Source organism: Myotis brandtii, unplaced genomic scaffold, assembly GCF_000412655.1.
Source record: "Myotis brandtii unplaced genomic scaffold, ASM41265v1 scaffold62, whole genome shotgun sequence".
Lineage (NCBI taxonomy): Eukaryota > Metazoa > Chordata > Mammalia > Chiroptera > Vespertilionidae > Myotis > Myotis brandtii.
In genome coordinates this window covers 3,128,806-3,146,183 of record NW_005370366.1, presented here as the reverse complement: position 1 = coordinate 3,146,183, position 17,378 = coordinate 3,128,806, and the positions used below count along the sequence as shown (strand labels likewise).

At 39.2% G+C, this 17,378-nt stretch overlaps 1 protein-coding gene across 5 annotated transcripts in view; it reads left to right on the top strand.

Annotated features, from left to right (window-relative positions):
- The window catches only part of ZMYM5 (zinc finger, MYM-type 5), a 61,992-nt gene that overhangs the window by 611 nt on the left and 44,003 nt on the right, over positions 1-17,378 (top strand). For 2 of the 5 annotated variants that reach the window (XM_014528149.1, XM_014528152.1), the window contains exons 2-5: positions 652-724; positions 812-949; positions 5,671-6,166; positions 6,407-6,500. In XM_014528149.1, the coding sequence (XP_014383635.1) occupies positions 5,759-6,166; positions 6,407-6,500 (502 nt within the window). In that variant the 5' untranslated portion in view covers positions 652-724; positions 812-949; positions 5,671-5,758. The other 3 variants (XM_014528150.1, XM_014528151.1, XM_014528153.1) reach the window with 3 other exon arrangements.

Below are 17,378 nucleotides of genomic sequence, written 5' to 3'. Positions count from 1 at the left end.
CGGGCGAGGCCAGGCGGGCCGGGTGAGGACGCCGGGCAGTGACGCCGCTGGCATTTTCCTTTCTGTCGGGGGAGCGGTTGGGGAGGGGCGCCGGGTCCTCCCTCTCTCCCTGGGCTGCGCCAGAGCTTGGGGTCCCCAGTTTTGTGGGCGACGTTCCGCGTCCGCTCCAGGGCCTGCTCTGCGCTCCCCTTCAGGTCTTAATGGGACCCAATCTCGTGGCGGACGGGACGGGGATGGGTCGCAAGGCTCGGACCCAGGGCAAAAGCTCGGGACCAATGTGGGGGATTTCAGCTCTGTGGCGACGTCTGCAGCCCCTACCCGGGCGCCCGGAGTGATGCGGGAGGGTCCGTTTGGGAGGTAATGCCATTATTCCATTTCCCTTGCTGGCGTCAAAGCAACGTTTGCCCCGCTCGCGTCCTTTGAGCTGGCCGGGTGCCTCCGCCCCCCATTCTGTACTTTGAGGGAACAGACGCAGCTCCGTCTGGTGGTGCGATACCAGTTTTTAAATTCTGGTTTCCCTGCTTCACTGGGGGATGGGGAAGGCAAAAGAGCCCTGAACGCCTTTCTTCTATGTCCCTCTGCAGGGTAGGAATTGTACAGCGTCCAGGTTGGCTGTAACTAAACCGTTTTTCATCTTTTCTCTCCTTCTAGGACCAGGAATTACTTTCTGGCCAATCTGGTGACGCTTTGGCAGAAATTAAGAAGGAAAATATCCCCCTTAAGAGTAATTTAACCCTGCTTTTCTGTTTCATACATTGAGTGCAATAGTACAATGTTGTTCTGTGTGATTTATCTTTCTGTTATCTTGAAGGCAAAAAGCTAATTGCTTGGATGGACCCTGTCACCAGAGCCCTGCCAGGCAAACACCTGGGAAAGTGCTGGGAGTGGGTGCCATTGATGCTTAATACCACTGATATTCTCTAAAGTTCCAAAATAGGACTTAAAGGTAGTTAGTTCTATTTTATTACAGGTTTTGTATTTAATATTTTTTTCTTTCCAATGAATACAAACATTTTTTTTTGTTTACTGTTGGATTAACAAAATCTGACTCTCCTATTTTGTTTTAAAGTTCATGTAAAGACTATTTTTTGTATGTGTCTGTCTTTCATTTAAGGAAAATGTATTTTTATGTACCCTTCTGGTTCCCAATCAGCATTACATCAGGAGGTAGATAGTCTAGTTGTCACAATACATAGTTCCGAGCTCGACCACTGAATTGATAGTGACCACCAGATCCTTCCATTATGAAATGAATGTTTTTTCCTTGTTACCAGAAAGTAATCTACTTGGTGTTCATTTTTTTAAAAAATACTTTTATTGATTTCAGAAAGGAAGGGAGAGGGAGAGTGGGAAAGGAAGGGAATGGAAAGGCACAGGTGTACTCCGAGGAGGTAGAATGCCTTTTTGCAACTTTTAAAAAGCACATTTTAAAAAACTATGACACCAAGATATACATTTAAAAATGATTAAAATGGCAAGTTTTATGTTTTATATATACATTTATATATAATTGTTATGTACATTTTTTAGACATAATGCTGTTGCATACTTAATAGACTACTATACAGTGAAAGCATAACTTTTATTTGCACTGGGAAGCCAAAAATATTGTGATATTTGCTTTATTGCAGTGGTGTGTAACTGAACCCTCAATATCTCCAAGGCATGCCTATAAAAACAACTAGGAGATGAGATGTTACTATAAGTAACTAAGTATAATTTTGTTAGTCTTTATCTTTACCCCTAAGTAGACATCCTGTTAACTTTGCAAGGGGTTTATCCATTACTAGAGATTTGTATTTGAGTCCTGCTTCAGTTTCTTCCTTTTTGTATAGTGGTAGTAAAATTTTGTATCAACCTTCTCTGTGTAGATTGTTCTTTGATTTTACATTATTTGATTTTACATTAATTTTCATTGCATCATACAAAACTAAATTCAATTAAACATTAATTTGTAGATGAATGAGATACCACAAGTTATGAAAATGTTTAAGATTAATTAGACAATTGTTGAAATCCTAGGATATAGGCCAAAGATTTGTCTAAATACTGTCTCATGCACAATGATTTAACATTGTTTGCAGTCTTTCATATGGTCCAGGCATGTTCAGTTATTTCAATAAAAACCTTGGAGTCAGCCCTGACTGGTTTGGCTCGGTGGATAGAGCGTCGGCCTACGGACTGAAGGATCCCAGGTTCGATTCCAGTCAGGGGCATGTGCCTTGGTTGCGGGCGAGTCCCCAGTAGGGGCGTAGGGGGGTGCAGGAGACAGCTGATTGATGTTTCTAGCTCTCTATCCCTCTCCCTTCCTCTCTGTAAAAAATCAATAAAACATATTAAAAAACAAACAAACAAAAAACCCTTGGAGTCATATATTATCCCCATTTAGTTTACAGTTTAGAAAACTAAAACTCAGTGTCACCGCTAATTATTAAATCCATAATGTTTTCTCTGTTTTTGAATAATATTTTAGAAATAGTAGAAACTTTTCTGTAGTCTTATGTTTATGGAATTAAGAAACTGTTAGATGGTTAAATTAAATACACAATGGCTTTTAGTAGTGGTTAACTTTTTTATTATCTGGGATTTTGAAAATAGGTGAATACTTAAACTTTTTTCCTTTTTTAAAATATATTTTTATTGATTTCAGAGAGGAAAAGAGAGGGGAGATAGAAACATTAATGATGAAAGAGAATCATTGATCGGCTGCCTCCTGCACGCCCCCTACTGGGGATTGAGCTGGCAACCCCGGGCATGTCCCCTTGACCGGAATTGAACCTGGGACCCTTCAGTCCACAGGCTGACGCTCTATCCACTGAGCCAAACCAGCTAGGGCTTAAACTTTTTTCAGAGGTAGGTGACTGCAGTGAGCTGAACATAAGGAAAGAATGTCCTTTGTATTTTCATTGAGAAGATTGAGGTAGGTCCTAGGACATAGCAGCCACAAGTCTACTGTGCAATTGACTATAGCTCTTTTCCAGAAATTGTTCTTTTCTGTTTTACATTTATTCAAATGAAGAAAGGACTGAGAGAGTTCGTATATAACAGTTCTTATATTTCATAACTCAGTTGAGGCTAAATTATTGCCTCTTGCCTTTGAAAATCAACCACATACTAAGTTTACTGAAGAAGTGTTGACCATGATCCCAATTTTTGTGTTTATTTTGTAACCCTTCTATACTGGTCTCTTAGATTCATTATTTCTGCATCTTTGAAATAGACTTATTTGAATGTTAACTTTTTTTTAAATGAACTAGTTCATTGTAATAAAAGAGAAGTGATTTTAAAAAATTGTTTTATATATTAATTGCATATAACATAATGGTTATGAGATAGATTCTGGAGTCAGATTTCTTGGATTTGAATCCTGACTCTATCCTTCTCAGGATTGGAGACTTGGACAGGCCATGTGGATTCCTTATCTTCTGAGTCTTAAGTTTCCTAATGGGTAAAGTGGGAAAAAAAGAATAGTTCCTACCTTATGTAAGCATTAACTAAATATATTATTGACATAGCACCTATTACATAACTATAACTATTATCAATTAAATTACTTGGGAGAATTTTAGAATAGAAATGTTACTTAGCATTTCAATATGAGATGTTTAAACACCCATACAGTTCCCACCTCCTTCACTCTCGAGTTTCTAGCTAAGAAAATTGAGGCCAGCATGGATAAACTTACCTAAGTTTTCCACCTATCATTTCTACACTAATATATATTCCAGTTATGCCTACTTTTTTCCCTCTGGCCTTTGAAATAGAGGGGATTTCTATTCAAGATCAATTTCACTGCCACCTGTGCACATATCCACATCTAACTTGCAAGAGCCTCGCTTTATTGATTATTCACTTCTCCAGATTCTTTTTTTTTTTAATCCTCACCTGAGAATTGAGGGTATTTTTTATTTTCTTTTTGTTTTTAAGAGGGTATTTTTCCCATTGACTTTTGGAGTGAGTAGAAGGGTGGGGAGTGGAGGAGAAAGAGAGAACCATCGAGGTAAAAGAGACACATTGATTATTTGCCATCCATGGCGCCCAGACAGGACCCGGGATCGAACCTGGGACTTTTTGGTCCTCTGGTCCACTGAGCAAAACCAGCTAAGGCCAGATTCTTTCCTTTATCATACCCAAGTGCGTAGTAGGTACAAAGAAGTGTTTGTTGAATATAACAGAGTGGTTAAGAATTTGGAGTCTGGAATTAAAGTCCTATTTGAGCTTATCAAAAACAATTTAGTTAGCTTATCTTTTCTGATCTGTAAAATTGATTAAATTATGTCTATACAGTGGGGCCTTGACTTATGAGTTTAATTCGTTCGAGACCAAGCTCGTTAAGGAGCTTGTTAACTCAAATTACTCTATCAACTCAATGCAAAAAATCGGCTGAGAGACAGCTGGTATCTCAAAAAACTCGTTAGTCGGGACACTCGTAAGTCAAGGCCCCACTGTATCATGGGGTTTATAGAATTATACATAGAAAACACAGCATGATGTTTGAAGATTACTGCACAAAAGGGCAAAAGTGATTCAGAAAGATTTAATCATAGTTATATTGGAAGTAGAGAATTTGAAAAAATGACAAAAGACTAGGGAAATAGGGATTGGACAATGACAGTCATTTTAGCAGATAGTATACATAGTAGATTGATTATATTTGGAGTGTGGATTATTAGTACTTGATAAATTATTTTATTGCTGTTTTCTGTTCTTTTTTTAAAAATATATATTTTTATTGATTTCAGAGAGGAACGGAGAGGGAAAGAGAGAAACAATGATGAGAGAGAATCATTGATCAGCTGCCTCCTGCATGCCCTACACTGGGGATCAAGCCTGTAAACCGGTCATGTGCACTGAACAGCAATTGAACTGACCTCATGGTTCATAGAGCAACGCTCAATCATTGAGTCACGCTGGACAGGCGTTACTGTTTTTTATTTCAAAGGAAGACAGGTATTTTTTTCCCTATAAAGGGTGAGTAGGTAATTGAGTACAGTAGGTCCTCAAAAATGTTTCATTATGAGGTCAACCAAAGGACTTGTATGCATGCATATAAGCATAAGCGATGGATGCAGACAACAGGGGGTGAGGTGAGGGCAAGACTGGGGGGATGAGGAGATAATGGGGGGATAAAGACATTTGTAATAGCTTAATAAAACATTTAAAAAATGTTTCATTATAAGATTGATGAGATGCTGTAGGAACCAGCTGTTGTTTATATCCTATGGTTATATCAATTAGCCTATGGTAAAATTGGTTTCCTTAAGTGTTTTGCTTAAGGTAACAGAACCTATTGATGCTAAAGAAGGATTACTCTTAGTTGAGTAGATGTTCTTTTAAGATTTGACTTTGGTTGGTGGTCACACAGTACAATATACAGATCTTGTAGCATAAAACCCCACACCTGAAACCTATATGATCATGTTTACCAATGTCACCCCAGTAAATTTAATTAAAAACAACATTTTTTAGGGACTACCAAAAATTGTATAAATTTTATCGAACTGTGAAGAAGTAAGCATTAATGGAAGAGGATAAACAGAATGGTGACCAATTTTTTCCCTAAATGTTAGATTAAAATCACATAAGAATAGAATTAAAAATTTCATTTGTGCTAGTTCTTGCAATAATAATAGACTATAACTTTTTTTTTTCTTTTTCTGTCTCTTACAGGTTGTTGTTTTTTTTTGTCATAGACACATGTTCAGTGGGAGAATTGGACTTGACTGAACAGACTTCTGTGTTATTAGGGAGTAAAGCCATGGCAACTAGTCTCACGGGCGTAGGAAATTCATTTGGTCATCCAACTAGTACTTTAGTTAATAGATCGAGAAACTCATCGGTGCAAGACAATGATGATGATGTTGTGTTTATTGAATCTATACATCCTCCTTCAACTTCTTCAGCAATAGTTGATCAAAACAATTTTATATTTGCTTCATCAAGAAATGAAAAACTACAAGGAAATGATTCCCTAATTCCTCCCTCAAGAGATTTGGCTTCTCAAAAGGGATATATAAGTGAGACTATTATTATTGATGATGAAGAGGACATAGAAACAAATGGAGGGAAAAAGAATTCTTTCAGTTTTATTGAATGGGGACTTCCAGGAACTAAAAACAGAACCAAAGATGTGGACTTCTCCACTTCCAGTCTTTCAAGAAGAAAGGTAAATGTAGGAATGGGTAATAGTGTTATCACTACAGAATTGACTCTGAAATTCAGATTGCTAGTGTTAACAACCTTAGAAACAGGTATAAGCTCTCTGAATTATGGGCAAGATATGAACTTAATGATTACACTTGTAGCATCACTATAGAATACCAACTTGGGAGATGTCGCTAAAGGACTTCAGCCAAGTAATTTTGGTGTTAATATACAAACATACACCCCATCTTTAACTTCACAGACCAAGACTGCAGTAGGACCTTTTAATCCTGGTAGGATGAATGTGGCAGGAAATGAATTTCAGAAAGGAGAACTTGCGACTCATCATAGTCCTGGTAAGCCATGAGTGATCTACCCCAAGTGAAAAAACTGTTGGCTGTTATTTTTACAACCCATTTCATTTATGTTCTATATGTGAAATATTTTCTTTCTCTTGACTTTCAGGTTATGATAGCATATTTTACTTAATAAAACTGCAGTCTACTTGGTCTGTGATTTTCAGAAATTTAATCTATTATACCTATCGTAGTTTACATCTAAAGTGGTTTAATTGAAAACCTCCATAACCATTACCATTGACCTTGTTTACTAGTGTCTATTTTAATGTAAAAATCATAGAATAAAAAGGTGTGTTGGCCCTGGCCAGCTTGGCTTAGTGGATAGAGCGTCAGCCCACAGACTGAAAGGTTTTGGATTTGATTCTGGTCAAGGACATGTACCTAGATTGCAGACTCCATCCCTGGCCTGTAGGCAACCAAATGATGAGTCCCTCTCACATTGATGTTTCTCTCTCTCTCCCTCCCTCGCCCTCCCTTTTACTCTCTCTAAAAATCAATGGAAAAATATCCTTGGGTGAAGATTAACCACAACAAAAAGATGTATTGAACTGAAGGGGAATATAATGTAATATTATGTAGTAATTGACTTATATTTGAGTTATAATTATGTAACTTGAAATTTCAATTTTTGCTTAATGTGTTTATTTTGAGACTGCTTGTCTCTGATTTTCATTTTTAAATAATCATTTTATTGCTTAATTTTAAAGGTTTCTTGCTTTAATTCAGAGATCTATACTTTTAAAAGTCTTGTTCTGAAAAAATTAAGATATAATGGTAGTTTTTTAAAATTTAGCAAATCCTTTTTGTGGCTTTTTCATGACACGTGGGGTTTTTCTTTTACAAATATATTTTTATTGATGTCAGAAAGGAAGGGAGAGAGAGACAGACACCAATAATGAGAGAGAATCATTGATCAGCTGCCTCCTGCACTGGGAATTGAGCCCGCAATCTGGGCATGTGCACTGACCAGGAACCAAAGCATAACCTCCTTGTTCATAGGTTGAAGCTCACCCACTGATATTTGAGTGTTGATTTTGTTATCTGCTACATTGCCGAATTCATTTATTAAATCTAGTAGTTTTTTTGGTGGCATCTTTAGGGTTTTCTATGTACAATATCCTGTAATCTGCAAATAATAATAGTTTTACTTCTCCTTTCCAATATGGATGCCTTTGATTTCTTCTTGTCTGATCACTTTGGCTAGGATTTCCAGTACTATCTTGTAAAGGAGTTGTGAAAACAGACATCCCTGTTTTTAGGGGAAATGGTTTTAGTTTTTGCCCATTGAGGATGATGTTTGCTGTAGATTTGTCATATATGGCCTTTATCATGTTGAGATATGCTCCCTCTATTTCTGCTTTGCTGAGAGATTTTATTTAAAAAGGGTGTTTGATTTTGTCAAAAGCTTTTCCTGCATCTATTGATATGATCGTGTGATTTTTTTAATTTTTATTTTTTTTAAATATATTTTTATTGATTTTAGAGAGGAAGAGAGAGAGAGAGAGAAACATCAATGATGAGAGAGAATCACTGATCAGTTGCCTCCTGCACTACTGGGGATCGAGCCCGCAACCCAGGCATGTGCCCTTGGCTGGAATCGAACCTGGGACCCTTCTGTCTGCAGGCCAACGCTCTATCCACTGAGCCAAACCAGCTAGGGCTGATCATGTGATTTTTGTCTTTCAATTTGTTTATGTGATGTATCACATTTATTGATTTGCGAATATTGTACCAGCCTTGCAGACCTGGAAGAAATCCCATTTGGTCATGGTTTATGATCTTTTTAATATATTGCTGGATCTGTTTTGCTAATATTTTGTTGAGGATTTTAGCATCTAGGTTCATTAGGGATATTGGCCTGTAAATTTCTTTGTAGTCTCTTTATCTGGTTTTGGAATTAGGATAATGCTGGCCTCATAAAAAGAGCTTAGAAGTTTTCCTTCCTCATGGATTTTTTTGGAATAGTTTGAGGAGGATAGGTTTTAGTTCCCTTTGAAGGTTTGGTAAAACTCCCCTGTGAAGCAATCCGGACCAGGACTTTTGTTGGCTGGAATTCGTGCACCAGTGGAGTCCCTTGTCCTGGCCTACGGGATTGGGCTGAAACCAGCTCTCTGACATCCCCTGAGGGGTCACGGGTTGTGAGAGGGCATAGGCCAGGCCAAGGAACCCCACCAATGCACAATCGGGGCTGGAGGGACCACAGGAGGGCTCCAGGGCATGTCCAGCCTGTCTCGCTCAGTCCTGATTGGCTGGCCTGACCCCAGCAGCAAGCTAACCTACTGGTCGAAGCGTCTGCCCCCTGGTGGTCAGTGCACATCATAGCGACTGGTGACAGGTTGACTGCCCCCTGGTGGTCAGTGTACATCATAGCAAGCGGTTGAGTGGCCTTAGTGTTGTAGCGAATGACCTAGGACCGTGGTCGGCAAACCGCGGCTTGCGAGCCACATGCGGCTCTTTGGCCCCTTGAGTGTGGCTCTTCCACAAAATACCACGTGCTTTTCAGTGGTCGGCAAACTGCGGCTCGCGAGCCACATGTGGCTCTTTGGCCCCTTGACTGTGGCTCTTCCACAAAATACCACGTGCAGGCGCGCACATACAGTGCGATTGAAACTTCATGGCCCATGCGCAGAAGTCGGTATTTTGTGGAAGAGCCACACTCAAGGGGCCAAAGAGCCACATGTGGCTTACGAGCCGCGGTTTGCTGGCCACTGACCTAGGAGAATGACAGCCGGCACTCAGAGGAATTAGGAAAGTAAAACCTTTCTTACACAGCACTGCTGGTCCAGGGGACTTTGATCCAAAGCCTGAACTGCCAATGTGGGGAGGTTTTTTGTTTTTTTGTTTTTAAATACTTCTATTGATTTCAGAGAGGAAGGGAGAGGGAGAGAGAGATAGAAACATTCATGATGAGAGAAAATCATTTGATCGGCTTCCTCTTGCATGCCCCCTCCTGGGGACCAAGCCCCCAACCTGGGCATGTGCCTTTGACCGGGATGGAACCTGGGACCCTTCAGTCCGCAGGCCGACGCTCTATCCACTGAGCCAAACTGGCTGGGCAAATGTGGGGAGGTTTTGATATATATCTTCTTGTGGTCCCCTCAGGGTGGGCTTTGTAGCTCCGCCCAAGTCAGTTAGAATGGGGTTTGTGGCGGGCCCCTCGGGATGGGCTAAGGTCACGAACTGCTCTAGCTATTTCCTGAAGGGGGGGCGACGAAAAGGGGGGTGTAGCATGCCGAGTCTTCATCATCTTCCCCAAGGGGGTCATAATAGTAGTTCGGAGTAACAAGGGCAGAGAAGTTCTCCTCCCGGTACTAGTCTGGGGATCCGGCAACACTCGTATTCAGAAATACCAAAGTCAGGTCAGTTAGACGGATCCTCCGCCGTCTTAAAGATGATCCGCAGGGGCTTGTTCAGGTCAGAGGTCACCTTCCACTCTGGATGCTTGATTGTCCAGCTGGTGGGCTGCTTTCCCCCCCGGGAATGGTGGATCCAGGTGTTCAGTCCTGCAACTTTAAGAGCTGAGGGGGTGATTAGTACAACTAGATAAGGTTCCTTCCAGGTTGGCGTATGGGTTCCTTTTTCCAATATTTTATCCAAACCTGGTCCTCAGGCTTGTGAGGGTGCACACCTGTTCCTAGAGAGATGGGCAATCAATCAGTAACCCATCTGTGGACTTCAAGGATAGTTTTCCCAAGTCCTTGTAGCTGTTTCTGAATTTCTAAGTTCCCTACTTCCCCAAATCTCCTTTTGGCCGAATTAAGGGAGGGGGTCTGGCATATAGAATTTCAAATGGAGAGAACCCTCCCTGTGCTGCCATTTTTAATTTCCTTATCTTAGTTTTTTGAGGTAAGTTTTTTTAATGGAATTGCTAAGTCAAAATATCAGCATATTTTATAAAGCTTTAGATGGTTAATACAAAATTGCTCCCACAAGGAAACTATTACTTTTCTTATAACTGTTGTTTCCATATTGTAAGCTTCCCACAGGGGTAGGAATATTATTTAATGTTTTCTAAACTGTGCTGTCTTTTTTTTTTTTTTCAAATATATTTTATTGATTTTTTACAGAGAGGAAGGGAGAGGAATAGAGAGTTAGAAACATCGATGAGAGAGAAACATCCATCGATCAGCTGCCTCCTGCATACCCCATACTGGGGATGTGCCTGCAACCAAGGTACATGCCCTTGACTGGAATCAAACCTGGGACCCTTCAGTCTGCAGGCCGATGCTCTACCAACTGAGCCAAACCGGTTAGGGCTGTGCTGTTTTTTTTATTTAAATATGTTTTCATTGATTTCAGAGAAGAAGGGAGAGGGAGAGAGAGAGATAGAAACATCGATGATGAGAGAGAATCATAGGTCAGCTGCCTCTTGCACATTCCACACAGGATAGAGCCTGCAATTCGGATTGTTGCCCTGACAGGAATTGAACTGTGACCTCCTGGTTCAACCTAGATGCTCAATTATTGAGCCATGCCAGCTGGGCTAAAAATGTGGTATCTTGATTTAACTTATATATCACTGAACTTTTGTGAAAGTATATTTGCAAACATTTTTATGAATTGTTCACTCATGTTTGTTATCCATTTACTACCATGTACACCTTTTGTTTTTTGTTTGATAGTTAAGCCTGTCAAATAATTTTATAAAAATTTGGGATTGCTATATTGAAAGATGTGTTAGCCCTAACCAGTTTGGCTCAGTGGATAGAGCGTCGGCCTGGGAACTGAAAGGTCACAGGTTAGGTTCTGGTCAAGGGCATGTACCTTGGTTGCGGGCGCATCCCCAGTGGGGGGTGTGCAGGAGGCAGCTGATCGATGTTTCTCTCTCATTGATGTTTCTGACTCTCTATCTCTCTCCCTTCCTCTCTGTAAAATCAATAAAATATATTTTTTTTAAAAAGAAAGAAAGATGTGTTGAACTTGCAAGTAATTGCAGAAGATGTTGAAGATTGGAAATAATATCCAGACCTGGCCGGTGTGGCTCAGTTGGTTGAGTGTCATCCATGCACCAAAATGTCAATGGTTTGATTTCTGGTCAGGTGCAAATCTAGGTTGTGGCTTGGTTCCCATTGGGGTTTGTACGGGAGGCAAACAATTGATGTTTTTCTCTCACATTGATGTTTCTCTCCCCCTCTCTTCCTCTCTCTCTTGAAAATTAATAAAAACATTTTAAGAAACCAAAGTAGGGAAGAAATTTTATAATAAGAAAAGAAATAATATCCATTGAAAATTATTCTTTTGGTTCTGCTTATTTCTTTCATTGTTTAAAATATTTTTTGTTTTGTAATTATTCCCTAAATTTTATTTTATTTTATTTTATTTTTAAATATATTTTATTGATTTTTTACAGAGAGGAAGGGAGAGGGATAGAGAGCCAGAAACATCAATGAGAGAGAAACATCGATCAGCTGCCTCCTGCATGCCCCCCACTGGGGATGTGCCCGCAACCAAGGTACATGCCCTCAACCAGAATCGAACCTGGGACCCTTGAGTCCGCAGGCTGACGCTCTATCCACTGAGCCAAACCGGTTCTGGCAATTCCCTAAATTTTAGATGTGTATTTGTGTAAGCAAGAATTCCATCTTATGTACATACAAGCACTTATGTGGAGTTAAAACCACAAGACTTGCCATGTATTTCTTTGATATTTCAGTGTCCCCATTTTTCACCTTCTGGACTAACTTGTTGGTTTTTGTTTAATATTGAGGTGGATGAATAAGGTGCTTTTCAATGTAAAAGCATAGCATAATGGGATAATTAGCTATAAAAAAAGCAGCCTATAGTTAAATACTGTACTATCGTTTCACTCAAATTGTGAGCATAATTGAGAATTGGAAACATTGTTTGAATGTAGTTGTTCTTTGTTTTTTTAAAATATTTATTGTTGTGAGTACTACAGATGTCCCTCTTTTCACCCTCTTCCCCCATTATGCCTCTCCACCCAGTTCCTGCCCCACCCCATGTCTTCACCACTCTATTGTCTGTGTCTATAGTGAATGCATATAAGCATATCAGATCTTTGTTTAATCTCTTCTCGTCCCTCCTGTTCCCCTTCCCTCTGAGAATCATGAGTCTGTTCCATTTCCATGCCTCTGATTCTCTTTTATTCACCAGTTTATTGTGTTCATTATGTTTCTTGTTCGTATATTCTGAATTTTAGATTCAGTTGTTGATAGATATGTATTTATTGCCTTTTATTGTTCATATTTTTGTTCATTTTCTTTTTCTTACTTTTTCTCTTAAAGAATACCTTTCAACATTTCATGTAATACTAGTTTGATGGTGATGAAATTTGTTAGCTTTTTCTTTTCTGTGAAGCTCTTTATCTGCCCTTCAATTCTAAATGATAGCTTTGCTGGGTAGAATAATCTTGGTTGTAGGTCCTTGCTAGTATTCACTTTGAATATTTCCTGCCACTCCCTTCTGGCCTGCATAGTTTCTGTTGAGAAATCAGCTGACAATCTTATGAGCGCTCCCTTGTAAGTAACTAATTGCTTTTCTCTTGCTGCTTTTAAGATTCTCTCTTTGTTTTTAATCCTTGGCGTTGTAATTATGATGTGTCTTGGTGTGGTCCTCTTTGGATTCCTCTTATTTGGTTCTGTCTGTGCTCCCCTGACTTGTAAGTAGGGGAAGTTTTCTGTCATTATTTCTTTTGTTTTTTTTAGAATTTTTTTTAAATATATTTTTTATTGATTTCAGAGAAGAAGGGAGTGGCAGAGAGAGATAGAAACATTAATGATGAGAAAGAATCATTGATGAGCTGCCTCTTGCATGCCCCACAATGGAGATCGCAACCTGGGCATGTGCCTTTGACCGGGATGGAACCTGGGACCCATCAGTCCACAGGCCAACACTCTGTCCACTGAGTCCAACCAGCTAGGTCTGTCATTATTTCTTCAAATAGGTTTTGAATATCTTGCTCTCTTGCTTCTCCTTCTGTAACCTCCATAATTCGAATGTTGGTATGCTTGAAATTGTCCCACAGGCTCCTTACACTATCTTCATATTTTTGGATTCTTCCTCCTTTTTTAAGCTTTCATCTGATTATTCACCAAGAGGTATCTTTAGTTTAAAAATAGGTTGAACACGATTATTCTTTGTGAATAATACAGATAGCCATGAGAGGGCAAAGTGTACATTGTATCACTTATATTAAGAGTGAACCAGTATCAGTATTCCTAAACTCAACAATGGGGAAGTGAAGTATCAAAGGAAATACATCAGGGACCATATTTAATAAACAAAATCCCTTAAGTTTTCTTATTGCCTTTATACATCAATGTGTAATATTTTAGCTTAAATGAATTCCTTATTAAGCAAACATTTTTGCATACACTGCTTTCTCTTTATCTTCCTGTGACTTTATCTTTTTTTGACTTTCAGCAATTCTGTCTCCATAACTTTATCTTCTAGCGCTATCTCCTGACCTTTCTTAAGATCAACCAATGGTTGGTCATATTCTTTCAATTCTTGCCATCCTTGAGATCTACGATACACTGCTTTGATATTTGACGGATCTATTTCAAGAGCCTCCGAACAACTGTCAGTTGCTCCTTGCTAATTTGACATCGTCAGTTTACAATCACCAATATTCGACATGCAACTTAAAGCTACGGGTTGCAGCTTCAGTCTGTCTGCTTTCTCAATAACAGCTTTTGAAACCCTTGAGTGTTTCAATAATATCTTAAACACTTTTTGTATATATGTGTGTGTGTGTGTGTATGTCCATATATATACTTAAATATATTTTAAATATATTTTTGTTCAGAGAGGAAGGGAGAGGTAGAAAGAGAGAAACATCAATGATGAGAGAGAATCATTGATCAGCTGTCTCCTGCACACCCTCTACTGAGGATCAAGCCCACAACTCGGGCATGTGCCCTTGACCAGAATAGAACCTGGAACCCTTCAATCTGCAGGCTGAAGCTCTATCCACTGAGCCAGATCAGCTAGGGCAAAACATTTGTATATTTTTTAATGGCCATCTCCCAGTTCTGGGATTTGAAAAAAGTATTTCCAGTGTTTTTTTAAGTCTTCTGTTATTAATAATACTTTATCTATGTCTTTTAAGTCTATATCTGCATCCTCGGGGAAATCTGGATGACTGTCACCAGAACCGTCTTTTGGGAATATTCCCTAGTCATCCTCTTCCTTCAGTTCTCCACATTCTGCAGTAACATACAATTTGGCAGGTTTTTCACCATTCACTTCTACATTTTCCAGAATTCTTGCCGTACCCATTCCTTTAATTACCTAGCCAAATATTACGTTTCCCATTCAAATGAGGATTGGAACTGTTGTGATGAAGAACAGAACCATTTGTATTGCAGCTTGTATTTGCCATGCTTAACAAACCCTCTTGGTTATGCTTATGAAGAAATTTTCATCTTCAAACTTTTCACCATAAATACTTTCTCCACCTGTCCCCTTCTGATTTGAGAAATCTCCATCCTAAATCATAAATTTCTTAATAATTCAATGGAGAGGTTTCTCAGTGGTGGATCCAATGACTTTTTCTCCTGTACACAACGCATGCAAATTTTCTGCAGTTTTGTAAACAATTCTAAGACAATTCGACCAACGCTAGCCTCCGATGTCCCAGTCAAAGAAGACTCAGGGGTTACTGGAGTTGGAGGGCTTAGCCTGGGGGGAATGGGTTACTGGGGTTGGAGGGCTTAGCCTGGAGGGATGGATGGGACATTTTGACTTGCAGACACGTTTGAAAGCAGATTGGAGGCACCTTGTAGCTACAGGGTCACTGAAACCTTTGAGTGTCTCTCAATGGAGACCTGGAGGCCCTTTTTGCTCTTCTGATTGGTTGTTTTTTGCTTCCTCATATTTCAAATTGTTTATTTGATTCTTGGAATCCTCTACTTACTGTTGAATCCCTGTAAATTATTCTTTATTTCAGTTAGTGTATGCCTAATTTCTGACTGGTCCTTTTCCTTGTCTTTGGCATTCTCACTAAGATTCTTGAAAGTATCACTAAGTTTCTTAAAGATCACATGAAGATCCTTGAGTAACCATAACCATGGTTTAGAACTCTGTATTCAGTAATTTGCTTTCTTCCATTTCTTTCATTTGTGACATGTTTCTTTGTCTCTGCATTTTGGCTGCTTCCCTGTGTTTGTTTCTATGTATTGGGTAGAGCTGCTATGTCTCCTGGAGTTGGTAGAGTCACCTTGTGTAGTAGCTATCCTTTTGGGTCCAGTGCCTCAGCCACTTCAGTCACCTGAGTTGGGCACTCTAGGTGCATCCCTGTGTGGGCTGTGTACACAGTCTTGTTGTAGTTAAGACTTGATTGCTGTTGGCCTCATTGAGAGGAACTGACCTCCAGGCTAATTGACTGGAGGACCAGCTTCGACCACAGTGAGAGGGCTGCTGTGCAGGAAATACTGCTATGGAGCAGGACTTGCTTTAGTAGCACTGTGGTGCTCACTGAGTCTACTACCCCTTGAGTGTTCGCTTGTGGAAGTCTTCCTAATCAGTGATTTAAAAATGTAACAGAAGATCCCTAGCCAGTTTGGCTCTATCCAAGGTTCAGTGGATAGAGTGTCAGCCTGCGGACTGAAGGGTCCTGGGTTTGAGTCTGTTCAAGGGCACATGCCTGGGTTGCAGGCTCAATCCCCATTGAGGGGGGTGTGCAAGAGGCAGCTGATCAATGATTCTCTCTCATCATTGATGTTTCTGTCTCTCTCTACCTCTCTCTTCCTCTCTGAAATCAATAAAAATATACTTCTTAAAAAAGATTCTCTCTTTAAAAAAATGTAACAGAATAAAAAGCACTAAATGACTCAGTTGACATTCATTTTCATTAATGAAAAAGTTTTAGACTACATTTAAACTATTTTATTTATCATATGTGGTACAAATTTCTATTATCGATGAAGTATGGATGAATTTACAGCGTTCCTGAGTCCATCCGAAACTCAAGTTTTATTTTGGGGGACAAAAGTTACAGAACCAGATCCTTTGCATAATAACATTTAGTTTAGAAATATAAAAAGAATGTTCACCAAGTCCTCAGGTAAAGACTGATGGCGAAGATATGTTTACAACTTTCTTAAAGATTAGGTCACTTGTTGAAAGGACTGTTCCATTTGTCATTTTTGTTGCTATTTTTCATTCTTTGTTTAACTAAAAAGCTGTCTCATTTTAGTATTATGTAGATTTTGTTTTGCTTGCTGTCAGCATTAGGAAAATGAACCAATTTTGCCAGAACACTTATAGAATAAGATGGCAGCAATTTCATTATTACTGTTGTTATTATTATTATTATTATTATTATTATTGTTTAGAGTCAAAGCTCCCCCACAGGGTCTTACTGTAGTTGCTATGTGCTTCCTGCTTCTATTAATTGAAGGTTTTCTAGCACAGGAAAGAAAAATAGCCCTAGCTGGTTTAGCTCAGTAGTTACGGTATTGTCCTGTGTACTGAAGTGTCTCAGGTTGTAGGCTCAATCCCTGGCCCTGTTTGGGGCATGTGTGGGATGCAACCAATCAGTTTGTCTCTTCATATTGATGTTTCTCTCTCTGTTTCCATCTATCCCTTCCACTCTCTTAAAAAAAAAAATCAATGGTAAAATATCCTCTGGTGAGGATTTTTAAAAAAGAGCGAGAGAAAGAAATATAATAGCAAGATAAGGATCTTTGGAGTTCAATCATATTTATAGGCTGAAATTTCATATAAAATTGTGGTGATGAATAAAGTACACATAACACTAGGTGTCCATCTTGTAAATATAGGCTTATGTACATTAGTGTCAACCTGTGAGTCATTTAATCCTTTCATTAGCCTTTTCTATCTTTTTAAAACATATTTTTCTTTTTTTACATTTTTTAATTAAAGATTACATTTATTTATTTATTTTATTTT